The sequence below is a fragment of the Anoplopoma fimbria genome, chromosome 12 (assembly GCF_027596085.1).
Source record: "Anoplopoma fimbria isolate UVic2021 breed Golden Eagle Sablefish chromosome 12, Afim_UVic_2022, whole genome shotgun sequence".
NCBI classification, from domain to species: Eukaryota; Metazoa; Chordata; class Actinopteri; order Perciformes; family Anoplopomatidae; genus Anoplopoma; species Anoplopoma fimbria.
In genome coordinates, this window is record NC_072460.1 from 7,657,247 (window position 1) to 7,674,727 (window position 17,481).

A 17,481-nucleotide genomic window follows, 5' to 3' on the forward strand; every position below is an offset into this window, starting at 1 on the left:
TTTTATTCAATTTACAGAGTTTCAATCTTGATTTCTTCACAAAACTGAAGAGAAATTCCCCTCAGAGCAGCAAGAAAGGCAACTTAAATTTAGACAAACTGAATCCCTGATTCCCTGACATCTTGGCTTCTTATCCCATGTCTGGTCCAAGGTAATTAGGATTAGTTTAAAGGAACAGTGTGTGGAATTTGGGGAGATTTATTGGCAGAAATTGAATATAATTGTTCATAATAATGTTTTCATATGTGTATAAATCCCCTGAAACTAATAATTGTGCGTTTTCGCCACAGGGAGCGGGTCCTCTTCACTGAGCCTGCTTTGTTGCGTCGCCATGTTTCTACATTAGCCCAGAGCGGACAAACCAAACACTGAGATCCCTTTGAGGGTCCAGACCTCATCGTTGGGAAAAAATTAGAACAATATCCTGCCATATTTACAGGATATTTAGGGCTTATATTGTTAACCACACAGGCAGCAAAAATAAGAAACTGGGTCGTTCAATCTGGACAAACAACTTTATTTCTGGTAATGCATCTATACACTGTACATTCAGTCACTGTAGTATATAAGCATAGCTATTTTCAAACATAATCTCATAAAGTCCTTTACTTTACAATATAGTCCGTGTCGTGAGAGAAGAGGAAGGGTGTTGCTGGAGGAGGGTTTAGGAAAAAGGCGTGAAAAGATGAGGGAAACAAGGAGGATAGATGAAGAAGCCAGGCTTTTTTTTTCATACTGTATATGTGGCATTAATGAATGGGAAAGCTTACATTTACCTCTTACATAAAAATAGTTCTAGAATTGTAAGGTTTATATAGTATTAGCAGCAGCACAGGGCTAAAAAGATACATGAGGATGAGGGGGAAACAATCAGCAAGGTGGCGTAGTCCTGTGTGTGACCCATACGGTAGGCCTGCTATCTGATACTGAACATACTGTTAAAAATATATATGAACTGGTGAAAAAAGTCATTCAATATAAAGACTCTACAGTAAAAAAAAAAAGGAAAAAAAAGAAAAGAAATGGATTAAAATGTTTATGTAGGGAATATTCTCTTACGCACTGCTGTTCAGTTAAAACACAATTTAAAAAAAAAACCAAAAGAAAACAAGACAGCTATTTTAAGAAACGACTTCTTTTTGAAAAAGGAAACACCATGTACATATATTATACAATATTGTAAATGAAAAAAATATTTACAATTGTAAATTCTTATTCAAATTTCCACACTGGCTAGTTATTTGTCTATTAATATGGACTGTTATTGCTTGCTTTACCGTCCATTATTTAGCAAAATGGTTCTCCTTTAGAAAACAAGACGCTGTTAAACTGCTTTTTTACATTTTGCGCGGGAGAGTGAAGAGCCAATGTCGTTATTGTCTCCCTTCTTTTGTAGAAAACCATGAGTAAACTACACATAGGCTATCGACTCTTTTGAGTGTAAAAACAACTACAAAATGTACCAATTTTATGTCTGCTAAAGTCGCAGACGCAGAACATCAATAATGTTAGGTAAGAAAAGGGCTTTTAACATAATGCCCTTTTTATCATCCTCGAAAGTCTTTATATACAACCCAAAGTAACAATTCGCCAAAGCAAGTGGCTTTATAAGATCTTCTATAAAAATTGTTTGAACATGCATATCATTGATTTCAAATGAAGAAAATAAAGCACTCATTCAGGGAAAAACAAGCCTCAAGCGTCTAGCATTTGTTCAACTGTTCTCTGCACTGGAAAAGAACACAAAGTTTGTAAACTGGTTGGTTTTAAGAATACTGATAAAAAGAGCTGCTGAGCAAGGGAAGGGCTTTTAATTTGAAACCTGCAAACAGGAAGATGATGAGAGGCCCAGCCCCGACAGCTTTGTCATCAGTTTTCCTAATCTGGAAACCTTTCGCCCACGTCCAGGCACTTGAGGTTGTCCAGCATTGCATCGACTTATTTTTATTCTTTTATTCGTCTTCTTTTTTTATCGTCTTTTGTTTTTTTGCAAGTGTGAAGTTTGTTTTTCTTAAGAGCAATATACTATGTGTAGATCTTTTCTTTGAATTACCTTTTCCTCTTCTAAATAAGACAAATTGCTTTAAAATGCATAACACAATAAAACCTTAACATGTACAGCATCAATGCCCAATAACTGACTATATGTATGGCAAACTCAAATTTCATGCATAAAGAAAATATGAGTTTTCAATTGGAAAAAAAGTGAACATAACAGACAAGCAATAAAATATCTCCACGTTTAAAAACAACATCAACAACCAAAAAGGAAACATAGCATTTAACACAATGTACATTCTGATTGCATTGTACCCACTGTGTGACGGCAGATTTGTGGCCTCCGCCTTTGGAATAAAATCTGATTTTACTCTTCCAACAGGTGCCTTTTTTTGTTCAGGCTTCAGATAAACCTTTCACCTGGCCGAGGAAAGCTGTTAATGAAATTTTGTCAAATTGGTTGGGAGTTGTAACCGGGTGCTCGAGCGATATTTGTGTCAATTATATTACAAAAGCGGGAGAAACTTTCCAACAATCCCAGACTGCATCAGCAAGCAACAGGCAGAGCCTTTTTTCTTTCCGTTTATTTACAAGACTTTGCCTTTATGGAAACAGAACAACAGTATTTATTCGAGATGCATATAATCAACAAAATGCTTACTGGATTTATATGGTAGCAGTCATGTATACGATGATGTTTTTCAAAGTAAGATTGGAGACAATAGTGGGAGTACAATTACAATTATAACAGTATCTTGTTATGACAAAGTGCGATTCATTATTGTAAAGTCAAAAGAAACAAAACAACAACATACATTTATATTTACATAACTTAATTTAATTAAAATGAACATTTTGTGGTTCTTGCCCAGGACGCCCAATCCAGCCCACTATGATGTCATAGACGATGGTGTCTGATGTCAGTTGGAATAGAAAAACATGCCGGCTTTCATCACTCGAGCGCTTACAAGACCAGACAACGAGGCCCCGCTCACATCTGGAGTATTTTATCTTTACAAGATACACGCTTTAAGGTTTTGACCCAAATGCTTTAAAAATCAAACGGCGACCAGTGTGTGACTTAGTGGGAGCAACACTGAGACTGTCGGATCTTGGTGTTGATCATCCAAAACAAGCGCTCTCTAGAAAGGTGCCTTTAACACAGCATGTTTTTATTTCCAATTCCCAACCTCGGGGTCTGCACCAAGGAGAGAAAATATCAGCCCAAATACAAGCCCGCCCACTGCTCAGAGAAATAAATGATTTAATAAAACAACAATGGGAGGAAACTACAGGTCTCTTGAACTTTGAACTCAACGCTTTTCCCCTCAGTGGACTGCGATGGCTTCCTGAAAATAACCGACAAAACCACGGTGGCACTGTGGGAAGTTCATTTGCTTGTTTTTGTTCATCTTCTGATTTATTTCTATCTTTTATATTTTTCAAACTTCAATAGCACAGAGAGATAAAGAAACTGTCCTTTATTTCTTTTGTTTACATTTCGCTATGTAGTCTCTTAAATAGCTTAGAATGTCTTCAGAATCCTCCACCATCTTCTTCGTGGTGAGGGACGGTGGCAGAGACTTTTTGGGGAACTGTGGGTTGAGCCTCGCCCTCCTGGACGCACCGCTGTTACACCTATTAACCAATATAATATGATCATCTCTCAGCATTTATTATCACGGACGTCTCATCCCATAATCCTGCCGGGCACAACCGCACGTTGTGCTGCTTCTCTTTCATTCGTGTAGTTCAGTGAGTTTGTAATGTGCGAGTCAGTGCTTGATTTTTAGAAACACCTGTTTCCTTGAAGCAGCATTGTACTTTGCCGTTTCCAGTCCAAGGAAACCACTCACTTGACTTCTCGTGGGCAGGGATGAGGACACAGCTCCTTGTTTCTTTCGTCTCTGATCGAGTCTTTCATCGTTGCGTTCTAGAGGGCGAGCGTGACGGACAGTGGTGCGATGTGGCCGGCCCAGGATGCCTGGGTGTGTTCATGGTCTGATTTGGGCAGAGGATGTTGGCGATCGTGGTGATGGGGGAAGAATAGCGGGGCGGCGTGGTCAGCTGCTGGATTAGTTGTCAGCTGGCGTGTCCATGGGCATCCCATCCTTGTCGCTGTGGGATTTGGGCCAGAGTTGCTGCTGTAGCTCCTTCACCACCCTCTCCAGGTGCTCCCTGGCCTCCCGCTCCTGCAGCAGGTCGGCTCGGAGCTGCTCGCGGTCGGCTTCGGCGTGCTGCAGCTTCATCTGGAGGTCTTCGATCTGGAAAACACATGGCAGGAAGCAGATGTGAGCGTAATGGTGCAACCGTTGAGCCGATGGTTCCTATTCAGAGCTGAGCTGTTTACATAGACTGCTTATGGGGCTATTTCAATCATAATCATGTTTACACACTTCAGCATCATTCTAGAGAACAATGTTCCAACTCCAGCCCATGACTACGTTTTTTTTAAGATCCCAAATTTAATGGGAAAATCCGCCACCTTTATGTGCTCCAATCAGCGTTGATGGTAAATGTAGTCCATTGAAGCAATAAATTCCACATTGTGCTATATTGACCTACAAAGAGTTCTCCTGCTACAACATCTGTTGCTCTTCCTGCGTCCTGCGCCGTCATTTGACGGAACAGTGAAGAAGTTGGAGGCGAGGAAGAACTACAGACTGTCTCAGCCTGGCTCTCTAGCTTCCACCTCTAGGGGTGTGCTGCTGAAGAAATGCAGCGGAGGAAAGCTGAGGTTGCGGCTGTAAGAGGATAAGGCCTGGGCCCCTAAGGGCGTTGGAAGCCTGTGTTATTTAAGCTTCAACCTCACTGGATAATGCGTGAAACAAGACATTGGATACATTCTAATATGACTGTAAAGTGAATTTCTGAATAAAAGAAACTGAAACAGGTTACAGTCAATCCATGGCAGCAATGAAACCCAGCGTCCGTGGTGGAGAATTGGAATGCAATGCTGTGATCAGAATGTGATCACTTTACCCAGTGCATTCTGGTCCTTCAACCTAATGTAGACCTCTGTCCAGCAGTGTTTTTAGGCCCTTTGAGACTCCTTGGCTGTTTTAACTTTTATGATTGAGAGTGATTTTAAGCATTATAATATGAAAGCTGGAGTGAATATTAAAAAGACCTTTCCACTAAGTTATCAGCACGAAGAGGCTTTCTCTGTGTAAATAATTCCATATAAAATGGTTGGGAACTGGTCCTATGGCAGACATTTGGAAGCTGGGTACCGCCACAAGCTGGGAAACAAAAGCAATCAGGATATTCCCGTCAAATGATTTTGCTGCAGTGGCAGATTGGCTTTCTAATTATAGCTTATCTACATTTGTGTCAAAATGACTGCTGTCAGAAACCTAGTCAAGAAATAAAGTAATATTTCACTCCTGTCACTTGTGTCAGGCTGATGTCTAGCAGCAGGCATCAGAAACGTGGCGTTTGAGAGCACATGGTTAATGCTGAAAGCCTCGGCTCTCTTGTCTTGTCCTGAGTTGAAAGTTTTAATGACGGCCTTCCTTCTGCAGAGGAGGAACGCAGACGCAGCTTGAGAGCGTAACCTCCCTCTTGTTTTGTCTAATCTGCATTTCCCATGGTGCCTGAGGGAAGTCAACGTCTCTTCCTGTTTCCTTTCGGGGAGGGTGGGGGGGGAGGAGGAGGGTGTATCCTTCGTCTGTGCACTTGAGGCTACACCCGTTTATTTTTGAATGGGGAAGAGGAAATGTGTCTGTTTTTTTTTCCCTTGCCTTCTTCTCCGCTGACCTTGAGAGTTTTTGAGACACACGAAACTTTGAAACACTGCAATTACTCCGAGGGTGTTGACATACTGGTCTAGACTTTCTGCAGACATCGGTCTACATGCACGGCCTTGTTTGAATTCAAATTAACCCATGTCTCCTGTCTCTCAAATGAATCATCGAGAGGTTACAAGAGTTTCATCTAATCTTGTGACATTTATTTAGTTTATTGTTTAATTGACAGATTCTTTGGACAGCTACGCGGACGTGCACGCTGACTAACCTGTGCCGAGTACTTTGCGCGAAGACGGCCGGCTTCGCAGCCTTTGTCGCACACCCTCAGCTGCCGGGCCTGCTCCAGCTCCCGCTTCAGGCGGATCCGCGACTCGTTGGCTTCCTTCATCTTCTTCTCGCTCTCGGCTCGCAGGCGCTCGATTTCTTTCCTCAGGTTTCGCTTCGCCTCGGTCGCCTCCCGCAGTTTCTCCTTTTTGGCCACCCGCAAGAACTCCAGCTCCTGGGAAGAAGAGATGGAAGACTGTCATTTTGGGGTTCACACAGTAAATATGCAATTATCCACTTAGGATATGTGCTTTGTTCTCCTTTCTTTTTTTCACATTATTCGATAGAATCGTTGAGAATATTCAGTATCCTATATGAATGCTGGTGAATATGTCTGTCTCATGGCTGTTTTGCTTTGTTTCTGAGCCACTGACACCCGAGAGCTGTTCTGTGTTACAGGAGGCTGCATGGTCCATGTCAGTGTTTACATTGAGCCATGTCAGGGGTTAGGGCAAAATGTGGGCTGACAGAAGGGAGGCTTCCTTCCTCTGAATCACTGGAAGAACATGTGTGGGGGGGGGGGGGAGGGACACACACACACACACACACACACATCCACAGCCTTCTCATGAGAACTTAGCAGTACAAACATGTCTGTTATCAAGCTTTGTCGGTCCGACAAAAAAGACCTTTACACATGAGAGGCTTTAAATCGGCACTCTTTCAACGCCCTCAGGGTTAGTTCAGCCAATCACAGCAGGGATTCCACCAGTGTTTTCTTTAAAAATGGACCACTTTTTGATTAGCCTGTAAGTCGTTGGATTTGTGTTGCCTCGCCGATGAGCACTGATGGAAAGTGAAAGTGGAATGCCGTCCGTCTTGAATTGCTTTTCTCTCTGCTCAGGATGCGTTTTGTGCCGCTCACCCACACAGACTCCTTCGTCGGCATTTTCTTGTTCTCGGTCCAAGACCAAAAATAAAAATGGAAGTCTGGCCTTTCCCTTTGCAGCAACATCCGCTCTCATTGTTATCACTTGCCAACTCATGCTAAGCTTTGCTGACAGTGATAATGACTTTCAAATCGACTTCTGCATTTTGATGCCTAAGCTCAAGTAATTTCCTCCATGAGCCAACTTTGAAAACTTTCTGTCTCGTTGGATTTCAAGAATGCAGGCAGAAGCTTAAAGTTGGTTGGAGCTGCCAGCGAGGACTGGGAAATCCCTTTCTCTCAGCCAACAGTGATACAAAGCACGGGGCATTCACAACAATGCAATCACACACTTTGTATATATATAGCATATCAGTGTGAGAATAGAGACACTTTAACACCGGGGTTGCCTTGAATGCCACAGAGGTGGGTTTAGGTGAAAGAGTTTGCTACTATATGTGGTATGAACATTTTTAAATGTATTCCAAATCCCTTTATAGTTCTCGGGCGAACGCAAGTCAGGAATCTTTTTTTATGCATGACTGAAAATGTTCAAGTGTTGAAGCGTGAAACCAGTTCAGGTGAAGTTTATGACTTGAGCGCTGTGGCTCTCTGGCTTTGGAGTCGTTGGAGGGTGTAGTCCTGTCTTTGTGCTAAGCTCGACTAAACATATCTTGGTTCTATCTGTTTACTTAACGTACACATTTCAAACTCAGACAACATACTTCCGATACACGTCGTATATGAGCGGAGCCCTACCTGCTGGAGGCTGCGTTTGGCCTGCAAGGCCGATCCCAACTTCTCCTCCTGCTTCACCCTCATCTTCACAATCTCGTGCAGAAACTTCTCCTTTGACTCTTTGGAGTCCAGTCCGCTGTCCAGTGCCTGCCTCAGGCTCTCCAGCTCCGACTCCAGGCCCAGCTCTGACGGGGTCACGGCGGCTGCGACGGGCGTGGTTGGCGGGGCGGTGACCTCGCCCGGCGTGACTGTGCAGATAGGCCCCTGGGTGCCAGGCGAGCTCAGGTCCTTGGCTGAGCTGCTGGAGGAGGTGAAGGACGGTGATGACAGGGAGGACAGGGACGAAGTGACTGTTGGGAGAGACCAAAGAGAAAGAAATTAAGTGGTGCCTTTCCGGTGGTCGAGCCCCATACCTAACATTCCACAAACATCTAGTCTCACGTCTTTGCTTACATTCATCGCGGCATTCCACTTCGATCTCCACCTCAGAGTCCCTTTCCTCTTGAGGTGTTGGCGGTGCCGGGGGCTTGCTGGCAGCTGAGGGCGGAGGGCAGGGGGCCTCTGGCATTGGGGGCTGGAGCTCCCCTGTGGCTCTCCTCTTGCGAGGCCTGGAGTTGGCACCCTCGCCGGGGGGTTCCCCCCCTCTTGGATGGGAGGTGCTGGGTACCGACGGGGACATGGGGCCCACTTTCCCCTGGGGGAGTGGTGGCAGGGCAACATTGGGGGCCACGGCTTTCTCCAGGCTCTTGTAGTTGTAGAAGCTAAAAGAACACCAGACAATGTCACTTAATATCTCATGATGGTTATGTACAATTACATCAATAAAGGTTACTTCATCAAGAACAGCTGAGTTTTGCAAGCAAACACAGCCAGTACCAGATTGTGTGGTTTGATTTGAGCTGCCTGAGCCAACCAGGGAAGAGAAACATTCTAATAAAATGCCTGCAGCTCTTTCCTCCCACTTCCTGAGAAACTGGGCAGATCAAGAGTGATATGGTGCAGCCTGCATAGGCAGCACCGTGCCAAGTGGCTGCCCACAGCATGAGTGTGTGTGAATGGTGGAGTGTGGGAGGCTGTGGCATAGTCAGACTTGACTCCTCTGACAGCAGCCCACCCAGACAAGTGAGAGAGCATGCTGGGAGCTCATCAGATCCAGCTGACCAAAATGGCTGTCATCTTGCTTCTCTCACGATGTCCAGATATTGCATTTTTTGTGATCTATGGCGGTTTGGTCCACTGGACTTCGTCGTGATGGGCTCACCTGTCTCTCAGCAGGGCCAGGGGGTGACTGGATGGTTCCTTGTCACCTGCAGAGATGTGGGGGGACCAGGGTCTGAAAGCTGAGGGCCTCTGTCTGGGCTGAATGCAGTTAAGCCCCTGAAAAAAAGACAACGATAATACTTTAAATCACAAGTGATGATACAGCCAGAGCGATCAATAACAGTTGTTCCATTTTTAGATACAGTAAGGGCTGGATATCGCATTAAATCTTCTGATGCTATTGCCCATATAAAACCTGAATCTGACAATATATGTTTTCTACAAATTCTTTTTCCATTTAACAAAAGAAGCAACATTTCTGAATGTATTGTCAGCGTGGGTTCTCTCCGGGTTCTCCAGCTTCCTCCCACAGTCCAAAGACATGCAGGTTAGGTTAATTGATGACTCTAAATTGCCCGTAGGTGTGGATGTGAGCGTGAATGGTTGTTTGTCTCTATATGTCAGCCCTGTGATAGACTGGAAACCCCCAGTATTTTTCATTATTTAAATTTTGGTAAGCAAGCATCTCCATATTTATTACATTTAATATAATATAATAACTTTTCGTGAATTAGTTTTTAAGCGTACAGAGCTCTGCTTAATTTTGAATCTGGATTTACTCATTTTAAAACCAAGTTCAGCTGAACTCTGATTAAAACTACTCTTAGGCTAAATGAATCCTTGTTGTTGTAAAACAGCCTTAAGAGTCGTTTTGTTGTCAGAACTGCTTTTCGACCTTGGCTACGGTCTGGAAAAGCAAAATGAATCAGTCAAATATTTCAGGCTTTATTTGTGATAAATATTCACTTATTAGTCCTTTTCATGGAGACCAGTCCATTGATTAAAAAAGGTGTGAATATATCAGTGTAAGTAATGATGCTACAGAGACTTGTGCTGTGTGACTGGAGAGGGGTCAGTATGAAGATTAGTAGTTGAAGACATTCTAAGTAAACCACCATTGGAACCATGCCTCCAGAGACGATTCTTTAGGGAATATTGATCTTCAGAGGGGACATCCATCATATTGTGTTTCTTCTCTCTGTCTCACTAAGTGAATCTGCGGGGCGCGTGGCGTCTACAGTTACCCCCCTCTGCTAGCATGGCTTGCCAAATCTAAATTTAAGCGCTACCCTCATCCGAAAACTTCTGTATGATATTACATGACACCTCATCTCATGCTCCATGCATCATCATTATCTTCATCATCATCACCACCCCCCCGAGCTTGGCAACACCAACCTTATTGGAGGCGGCGAGAGACTGTAGCCAGTCGTGCTGCTTCTCTTTGTCCGCCAGCAGGGCTTGCGATGGGAAGTCGTCATGTTTTGACTTTTTGATCGGGATGGGATCGGAGGCCTGGAAGAGAAGGAGGACATGCTGTTTAAAGTTTAAAAAACGCAGGATGATGAGATCTGGTTATATAAAATTCAGGGAGACGTGTACATACAAACTTATGATGAGGACTACATTCAGTCTACAAATATTTGTAATAAACATCTGTACTACTTCAAACAGGTTTGAAAGTGCAAAAAAACCCAATTGATTTTTATTCCCACTAGTGATATGAATGCACAAGTTGTCAACTTAACAGCTGGCTAAGGGCTGTCACACTATAATGTCAGTGAACTGAGAATGCACCCAATTGTGTCAGCCAGGCCAATAACTGTGTGTGTGTGTGTGTGTGTGTGTGTGTGTGTGTGTGTGTGTGTGTGTGTGTGTGTGTGTGTGTGTGTGTGTGTGTGTGTGTGTGTGTGAGGAGGCCTGGTGCGATAGTGCCAGCGGAGGTGTCTGATAGCTGGAAGTGTGAGTGTGCGTTTCGATGTAGTGTTTTGGTGTGTATTGACTTTGACACACACACAATCCAATACAGGTAGGTGTGTTTGCTCATGCACAGCCTAGAGAGAAAGTAACTGGGGGCAGTGTGTGTGTGTGTGTGTGTGTGTGTGTGTGTGTGTGTGTGTGTGTGTGTGTGTGTGTGTGTGTGTGTGTGTGTGTATCTGTCTGTCTATCACACACAGATACATCCATACAGACAAACAAATAGCGGTTTGTCTCTCCCCCCGTTAGGCTGGCTTTGTAGCTATGACCTCAGCCTCTCCAAGCTGTGGCTGTCACTAGCTACCACACGCACACACATACACACAAAGACATACAAAGGCGCGCACACACAAACTACCAGCGATACAGTGCTGCAGGATGACATATTTTTGTAGGCCAACCAGGAAGTTAGCATCACACTGGTTCCCTCGACAAAAAGCCAATGCGATTTTTCCATTATTTTCTTTATAATTGCAGAAAATATTGTTTATGACAATTACAAGTTTTGTTCAGCGAGATAATCTTCACATATGAACACCGCTTTTATGATTTTTGGAGCCTGAATACAATCTAAAATACTCGTCTCGTTTGGACACTTGTTAGCAACAGCGTTTTTTAAGACACGTTAAAGCTTCAAAATTCCCCAGAGGGGTATTTACTGACATATTCTGTATCCTATAGCACAATGTCCAACTCTCTTAGGCTTGTGGTAAACACAGACCTTATTTCAGACATCTAACCAAAGACCCACTGTCTTTGAGACGGGGGAACTAATTTGCAGGTTTTAGGACTCATCCCAGCAGCGCTCCATTCCGATGCATTATTGATTGAACAGAGGACATGAATTATCCAAATTCGAGTCCTACTACTTTGTATGGGTCTTATGTGGGCATGTAATGCAGAATATAAATCAACTCTTCTTTTTTCTGGAGAAAATGATGGAAAAATGGACCTTATTTGCAAGTATTTCATTCTAACCACAAATGTCCAATTTGATGTTGCATATATTTTAATTGAATGGGAATACAAAACTTTTTTTTTTTTTAATTGCTAGTAATGATTGTCTCTATTAAGCAGCAACAGAACATGTGGAGGAAAATATATTTTTACCAACTACTGAAACAAAGTTCAACGTCTTCCTTCAACAGTAAGTGTCCCGTCGTGGAATTTTTCTCTCAGCCCGTTTCTCTACTCTTTCTCAGGTCGTGTGTTGAAGTGGGGGTCACACACACATGTAATGCATATGTGGGCTCGCTCTGTCAAACCGACCGATTTCTAAAGGGGGTGTATTTACTCACTCATGACTCTTTCTCTCTCTCTGGTACACATTGTGGTGCTCTCTCGCTCTTATTTGTCTCTGAGGATCTTCCTCAGGAATCAATAGCGTGCAGCCAGCAAACTGCTTCAGTGCACACGCACACACACACACCTCCTGCGTGGTGTCAACAGGTGGTCATTTGTAATGGGGTTAGATACTGTTGGCAGTGTGTCATGCTATGCCACATGCGTAATCAGAGCTGCTCTCACAGGAAAGTAGCGTGGCTAGACGGACAAATACCGCTGAGGTCTGCCGATGTGGCAGCTGTCCTCATTCCAGCAACGCGGCTCGATGTACAACCCCATGACTTTCAACGACTTTCCAGAACGACATCAGAAGGCTTCAATGACCGATGACGTCCTTTTCTGTCTGCTCCGATAGAACACCTCTAGAAGTTTCATTTCAAAGACTTCTCCACGCATTTATGAACATTGCAAACCCCTCGTTTATTGGATGTATTGTCTAAGCACATTCAGATTGGATTGGGTTAGAACCACAGGCGTTTTAAATTGCTGATTTCATGGCGAGTTTACATGCATTAGTAGGACAGCGCCGTAGCCTGATTAGTTAACCCAAAGCGTGTCAAGATACCACCGGTGACAAGTCGGCCCTAGATGAAAAGTCTGGAGATCACGAGGAGCCATCCTCTGGGTAAATTTTGTACCAAAATGAATGCAAATCCACCCAATAGCTGCTGAAATATGTTAGTCCGGTGAACAAACCAACTGACTGATATTGCTATCACTGGAGCGCTACTGCTAGTGTAGTAGCAAAATAATAGTTGAAGAAATCACAACACAAGACCCCCAAAATACAAGCTAAATGACATTTAAATCTACATTTCACTGGTCACAATGCATTTCATTGTGTCATCCACAGTGTGTAGATACGGAGTCACTAAAATGCCAGTGCATTTTAATGTTGAAAAGCTTGTCTTTATAATAACAGTATATTTTGATGGTGTTATCTAGTCAAAAGACAGACGCTACAGTATAACAAAAACCTGACTGTGGCTGGTAGTTTGTGGGTTATCTAGAGATGAAGAGATATGTCCTACATATTGGGGCCAGAGGCAAAAGGCTAGTTCAATACACACAAACAAACACACACACACACACACACACACACACACACACACACACTGGGCTGCCTCCAGGCAAAGTCTCTGTGCCACGTGCCAGTCCTCGTCTCGTGGATTACCGGTTGGCAACACTGTGGCTTTCCATCAGGGCAAGATCCGGCCCCGGTAATCTTGGATGGAGCAGAGCGTCGGGGGTCAACAATTGGCAGCCGAGCTCAGCGGTGGGGGCGGAGGGGGAAATCTGCATGACTAGTTTACTGAACAGTTGGGCCGTGAGACATGAGGCAAACAGACGGCCACAGTGGGAATTCCTGTTTTAAAAAGCAAACCCAAGGCTTGGTGATGTCTAAGAGTGGCTGGCCTCAGCCTTAAAGAAAGGACGACTCCCTTTTGGAGTGTTTTCGGGCACATCCAACTGGTAGGAAGATCCTAGGCAGTAGTAGAACATACTGGAGAGATTATGTATCTCGTCTGGCCTGGGAACACCTTGGGGTTCCCCGAATAAGAGCTGGAAAGTGTTGCTAGGGATAGGGACTTTCGGAATACCCTGATGGATGATTAGATGGATTGGTGGATGGATGGGGGGGGAGGACGGATGGATAGATGGGTGGATGAATTGTTGGATGGGTGGGTTTGGTGATGTCCGTGGCACTGGTTCACAGGGACCCTTGGGCTGGTTTCAGGTAAACCAGTGCAGAGGTGAGGAGTGGTGTAATTTTCAGAGGTGAGGAGTGGTGTAATCCCCCCCCACACACACACACACACACACACGCACACACACACACAGACACTTTCCCTGGGAACTTTCCAGTGCTCTCCTGATAAGCAGGGCTACCCATATGATAGAGCTGGGCCGACTTCAAAGACACATTAAAAATACGTGCGCTTAGCAGCCCCGCCCCCTTTGTGATCTGGTGCTGATTACACAACATAGACAGGATGTCACACTTCTAAAAATAAGGCTTCCCGATTAGCTCGAGATGTGCGTTAGACTTGCCCAGTCTGCACCAACTATGTACTCCTCCGCCTACGCCTCGGCACCTCGCACTGAGAACATGACACCTACTCATATCTCCCCACTAGCATTACCCTGGTACCTGGAGGAAATGACTTTGGCCTTATATTAACAGGCCGATATCACTTTATTATCGATATCAATGCTTGCAGTGAGGAGTTGCCTTGCCTTGTGGTCCAAGAGCGAGTTTGTTGGCGTGACATTAGCCAAGCAACGGCACAAAGTATCAATATCGGCCCTTTTGAAGCTTTTGAACGCTCATTTACGGCCCCTTACTTCACACATGGCAGCTAGGAATAGCCCCTGCATGAGAAAGTCACAAAGCCTCAAGTCATGGGGAAGCATATGTGGAAATAGTGAGAGAGGCAGGCCCGTCTCAGCTGCCAAAGGGGCCCCCATGCAGGGGCTCATGTGTGAGCACGTGTCTGGGCGAGTGGATGTGGGTGTACATGTCTGTTAGTACAGCTGTGTGTGTGTGTGTGTGTGTGTGTGTGTGTGTGTGTGTGTGTGTGTGTGTGTGTGTGTGTGTGTGTGTGTGTGTGTGTGTGTGTGTGTGAGACAGGATGGGTGGAGTGAAAACAGTCTTCTCAGTTGAAGACTGTCTGTGCCTTTTGAAACCCTCAGTTTCAGAACACTTCCTCTGTCTGCAGGTCACTGATGTTTATCGCAGTTAGACAAAATACCATGAAGAGTGCTTTTCACAATATAAAGTATTGGATTTCTTGAGGCTTGTACCAGTAGCGAAACCTTTTGCTGGTCTTTGTTTCTCAGTACTCAAGATCCCAGTTCCAAGTTTCTTAAGCAATCTCTCTCTCTCTCTCTCTCTCTCTCTCTCTCTCTCTCTCTCTGGATGCAGATGTTAAATTAACACCAAAACTCTGCTTCACTTCCCTGGAGTCCATAAGCAATGAGCAATTCTTATACAGTTTTTCTAGGTTTCTTGTAACGGGATGAGATTTTCAAGGTACGATAACAGTGTCAGAAAATATCACGGTATACAGTATTATAATCAGAATCATAAACCTGATAAAAAAAAAATACCATGTAACTATAATGTTATATGGATACTTAATAAAAAATAACACAAGCTGTGAGCTTTTAAAATGAGTGTGATATTTTTTCAATGCCGTAGATAAGCAAATTTAAATACAGCGGATACCATGATATCGGTATACCATTACAACCCGTAAGGAGCCAAGAAATCCCCCCGCCCCAAACGTGCACTGCATGTTACACTTTCACTGTGTTGGCCTTCAGGCAGTTAATAATACGATCCCTCAATAAGTTGAGGACAATCTGAAATGCTCTCCAAGACCGCTTAAGGATTGCGGGAAATGTTCCAAATCAGCTGTGCTCTTTGGCAACACACTGTGTTCTTTTTCCTGTTGTACCTTTATTTTTTTTTATAAATCAGAAGGGTTGTTTCTGTTAGCAAGTAAACTGAGGAAGCAACGTCCCACCGGGCTCCAGATGAGTCGGTCAGGAGAGAGTTCATGGAGAGTTCTGTACAGCTGATCAAACTCCAGCCCAGGAGTTGGTGGAAGTAAAAAACACAGCTTAGTGTCACACAACGTAATGGGGCGTTTGACACAACGTCTGACCAGCGTATCCATGTTGAAGCTCTGTTTTTAGTGAAAACTTAAATTGGAGTTTAAAGCAGTGAAGAAAGGAACACATTTGGAGGAAAGGTAATTGTTGTTGAGCTCTGCTGGACAGATGCCAGAAGAGGCCTGCGAGGGAGCTCGTGGTTTTTTCGTAATGACTGCCGTCTGAAAACTTGATCTCAGGACAGGATCTCTCGTCTGAGGTTAAACCAGCTTCAGCAGCGACATTGTGGTGTTGAAAATAGGAGTGTCGCTCAGAAAAACCAAAAAAAAAACCCGAATTGAATAACACTGCTCTTGTGACAGAATCTGTTTCTTGACACAATCTGTAATTTCCATCTAAACCCGCCTCCTAGTTTCATTTGCTGCCACTCCCTCCTCTCACTGTCTGTCCCACAACCCCCACCCCGCCCTATTGGTCTATCTGTCTGTGTGCGTTTCCTGTCTCATAGATTACAGGATGTCCTCTGCAAACAAGCAAGATTCTAGTCGTAGAGAAAGAGAGCAAGCAAAATAAAGAAACTTGCAGAAAGCATGAACAAATAAAGGGCTTAGGGGAAAAAAGAGCTTCCATTACAAACTCATGGAACAAGATGACGGTCATTAACCAAAACCACAACTACTGCCATGATAACAAACCACCAAAAACCACCACTATGAAACAATAAAATCCTTACTCAAGTTCTACCTTACTAGCCTTTTTCTATAGCTTTCAACTGTGCGTCATGGTCTGCCTCAACGGAGGAAGTTTGCTCAGCCGTCATTATGACATTTTCACATCTAGAAGCCTGGATAATCTCCATGACAACTGACCAAATCACATCCCCAGAGGTAAGATTGTGAAACGTGGTTTAAAACGTTTGTATAATTTATTTGAAAATCTGAAAAATCATGACCCCTCACTAATTGACATCTGATGCCAGTTCAGTGCTGTGTAAACCTTACGTATTCTAGAACATGACACTGATCATTAATGTTTCCTTCACCAAAGATTCCTTTCTGCTTTGACCGCATAATGAGACTCAAGTGTCAAGACTGCATGCTGTCAGAGACAGACAACTTGTAGTAACATGGTGCTTGACAGGTTGCCTAACCCAACATCCCCCACCCCCTCAACCGAGATTCGGCTAAAATGAAAGGGCAAACAACCTGTTTTCTTTGCTCTTTCTTCCCTCAGGAGGGTGAGCAGAGCCGCACCCTGCCTGTGACCTGACTTTGACCTCCCTCCATGTTCCTCTGAGGGGCCCTTGGTGTTGTGAAGGGGGGAGGCCCTCCTGGAGGCAAAATGAGAGCTCATGCAGCCATGCAACCACAAAAGCCCAACATACAGTGGGTAACAAACAGGTGTTGGACAACATGTCTTTCCACTATTTATGCAAAAAAAAAAAAGGCTGACCTGGAACGCTCAGGTTCCAGGCTGAATTCATCAGCCGCTGGCCTTGGAGAAAACAAACAAGCTGTATGCGGCGCTTTAGTCTCCCCCTGAGGCTTGAGCGATTTCATGACTGCTACGAGCACAACTGTTATGAGCAGCGTAGGTAGAGTGAGCTGCTGTGTCGTTCTCACCACCTTGCTACGCTCATATCTCAGTCACAACGGCACTGCAACTGTGTATGAGTGAATGTGTGTGTGTCGCTCCACGCCCATACAAACCTACAGGATAAAAATACAGTGAGCGCCGCGGCTCAACTGAGATTCCTCGTCTGTG

The 17,481-nt window shown here is 44.2% G+C and overlaps 1 protein-coding gene across 1 annotated transcript in view; it reads right to left on the minus strand.

Moving 5' to 3' along the window:
- Window positions 1-505: 505 nt before the first annotated feature.
- Window positions 506-17,481, minus strand: part of skia (v-ski avian sarcoma viral oncogene homolog a) — a 71,925-nt gene continuing 54,949 nt past the window's right edge. Inside the window, exons 2-7 of the mRNA XM_054609766.1 lie at window positions 10,177-10,293; window positions 8,939-9,054; window positions 8,131-8,438; window positions 7,699-8,027; window positions 6,016-6,246; window positions 506-4,262 (exon numbers count right to left, since the gene is read on the minus strand). Of these exons, the coding sequence (XP_054465741.1) occupies window positions 4,074-4,262; window positions 6,016-6,246; window positions 7,699-8,027; window positions 8,131-8,438; window positions 8,939-9,054; window positions 10,177-10,293 (1,290 nt within the window). The 3' untranslated portion in view covers window positions 506-4,073. The remainder of the gene's footprint in view (window positions 4,263-6,015; window positions 6,247-7,698; window positions 8,028-8,130; window positions 8,439-8,938; window positions 9,055-10,176; window positions 10,294-17,481) is intronic.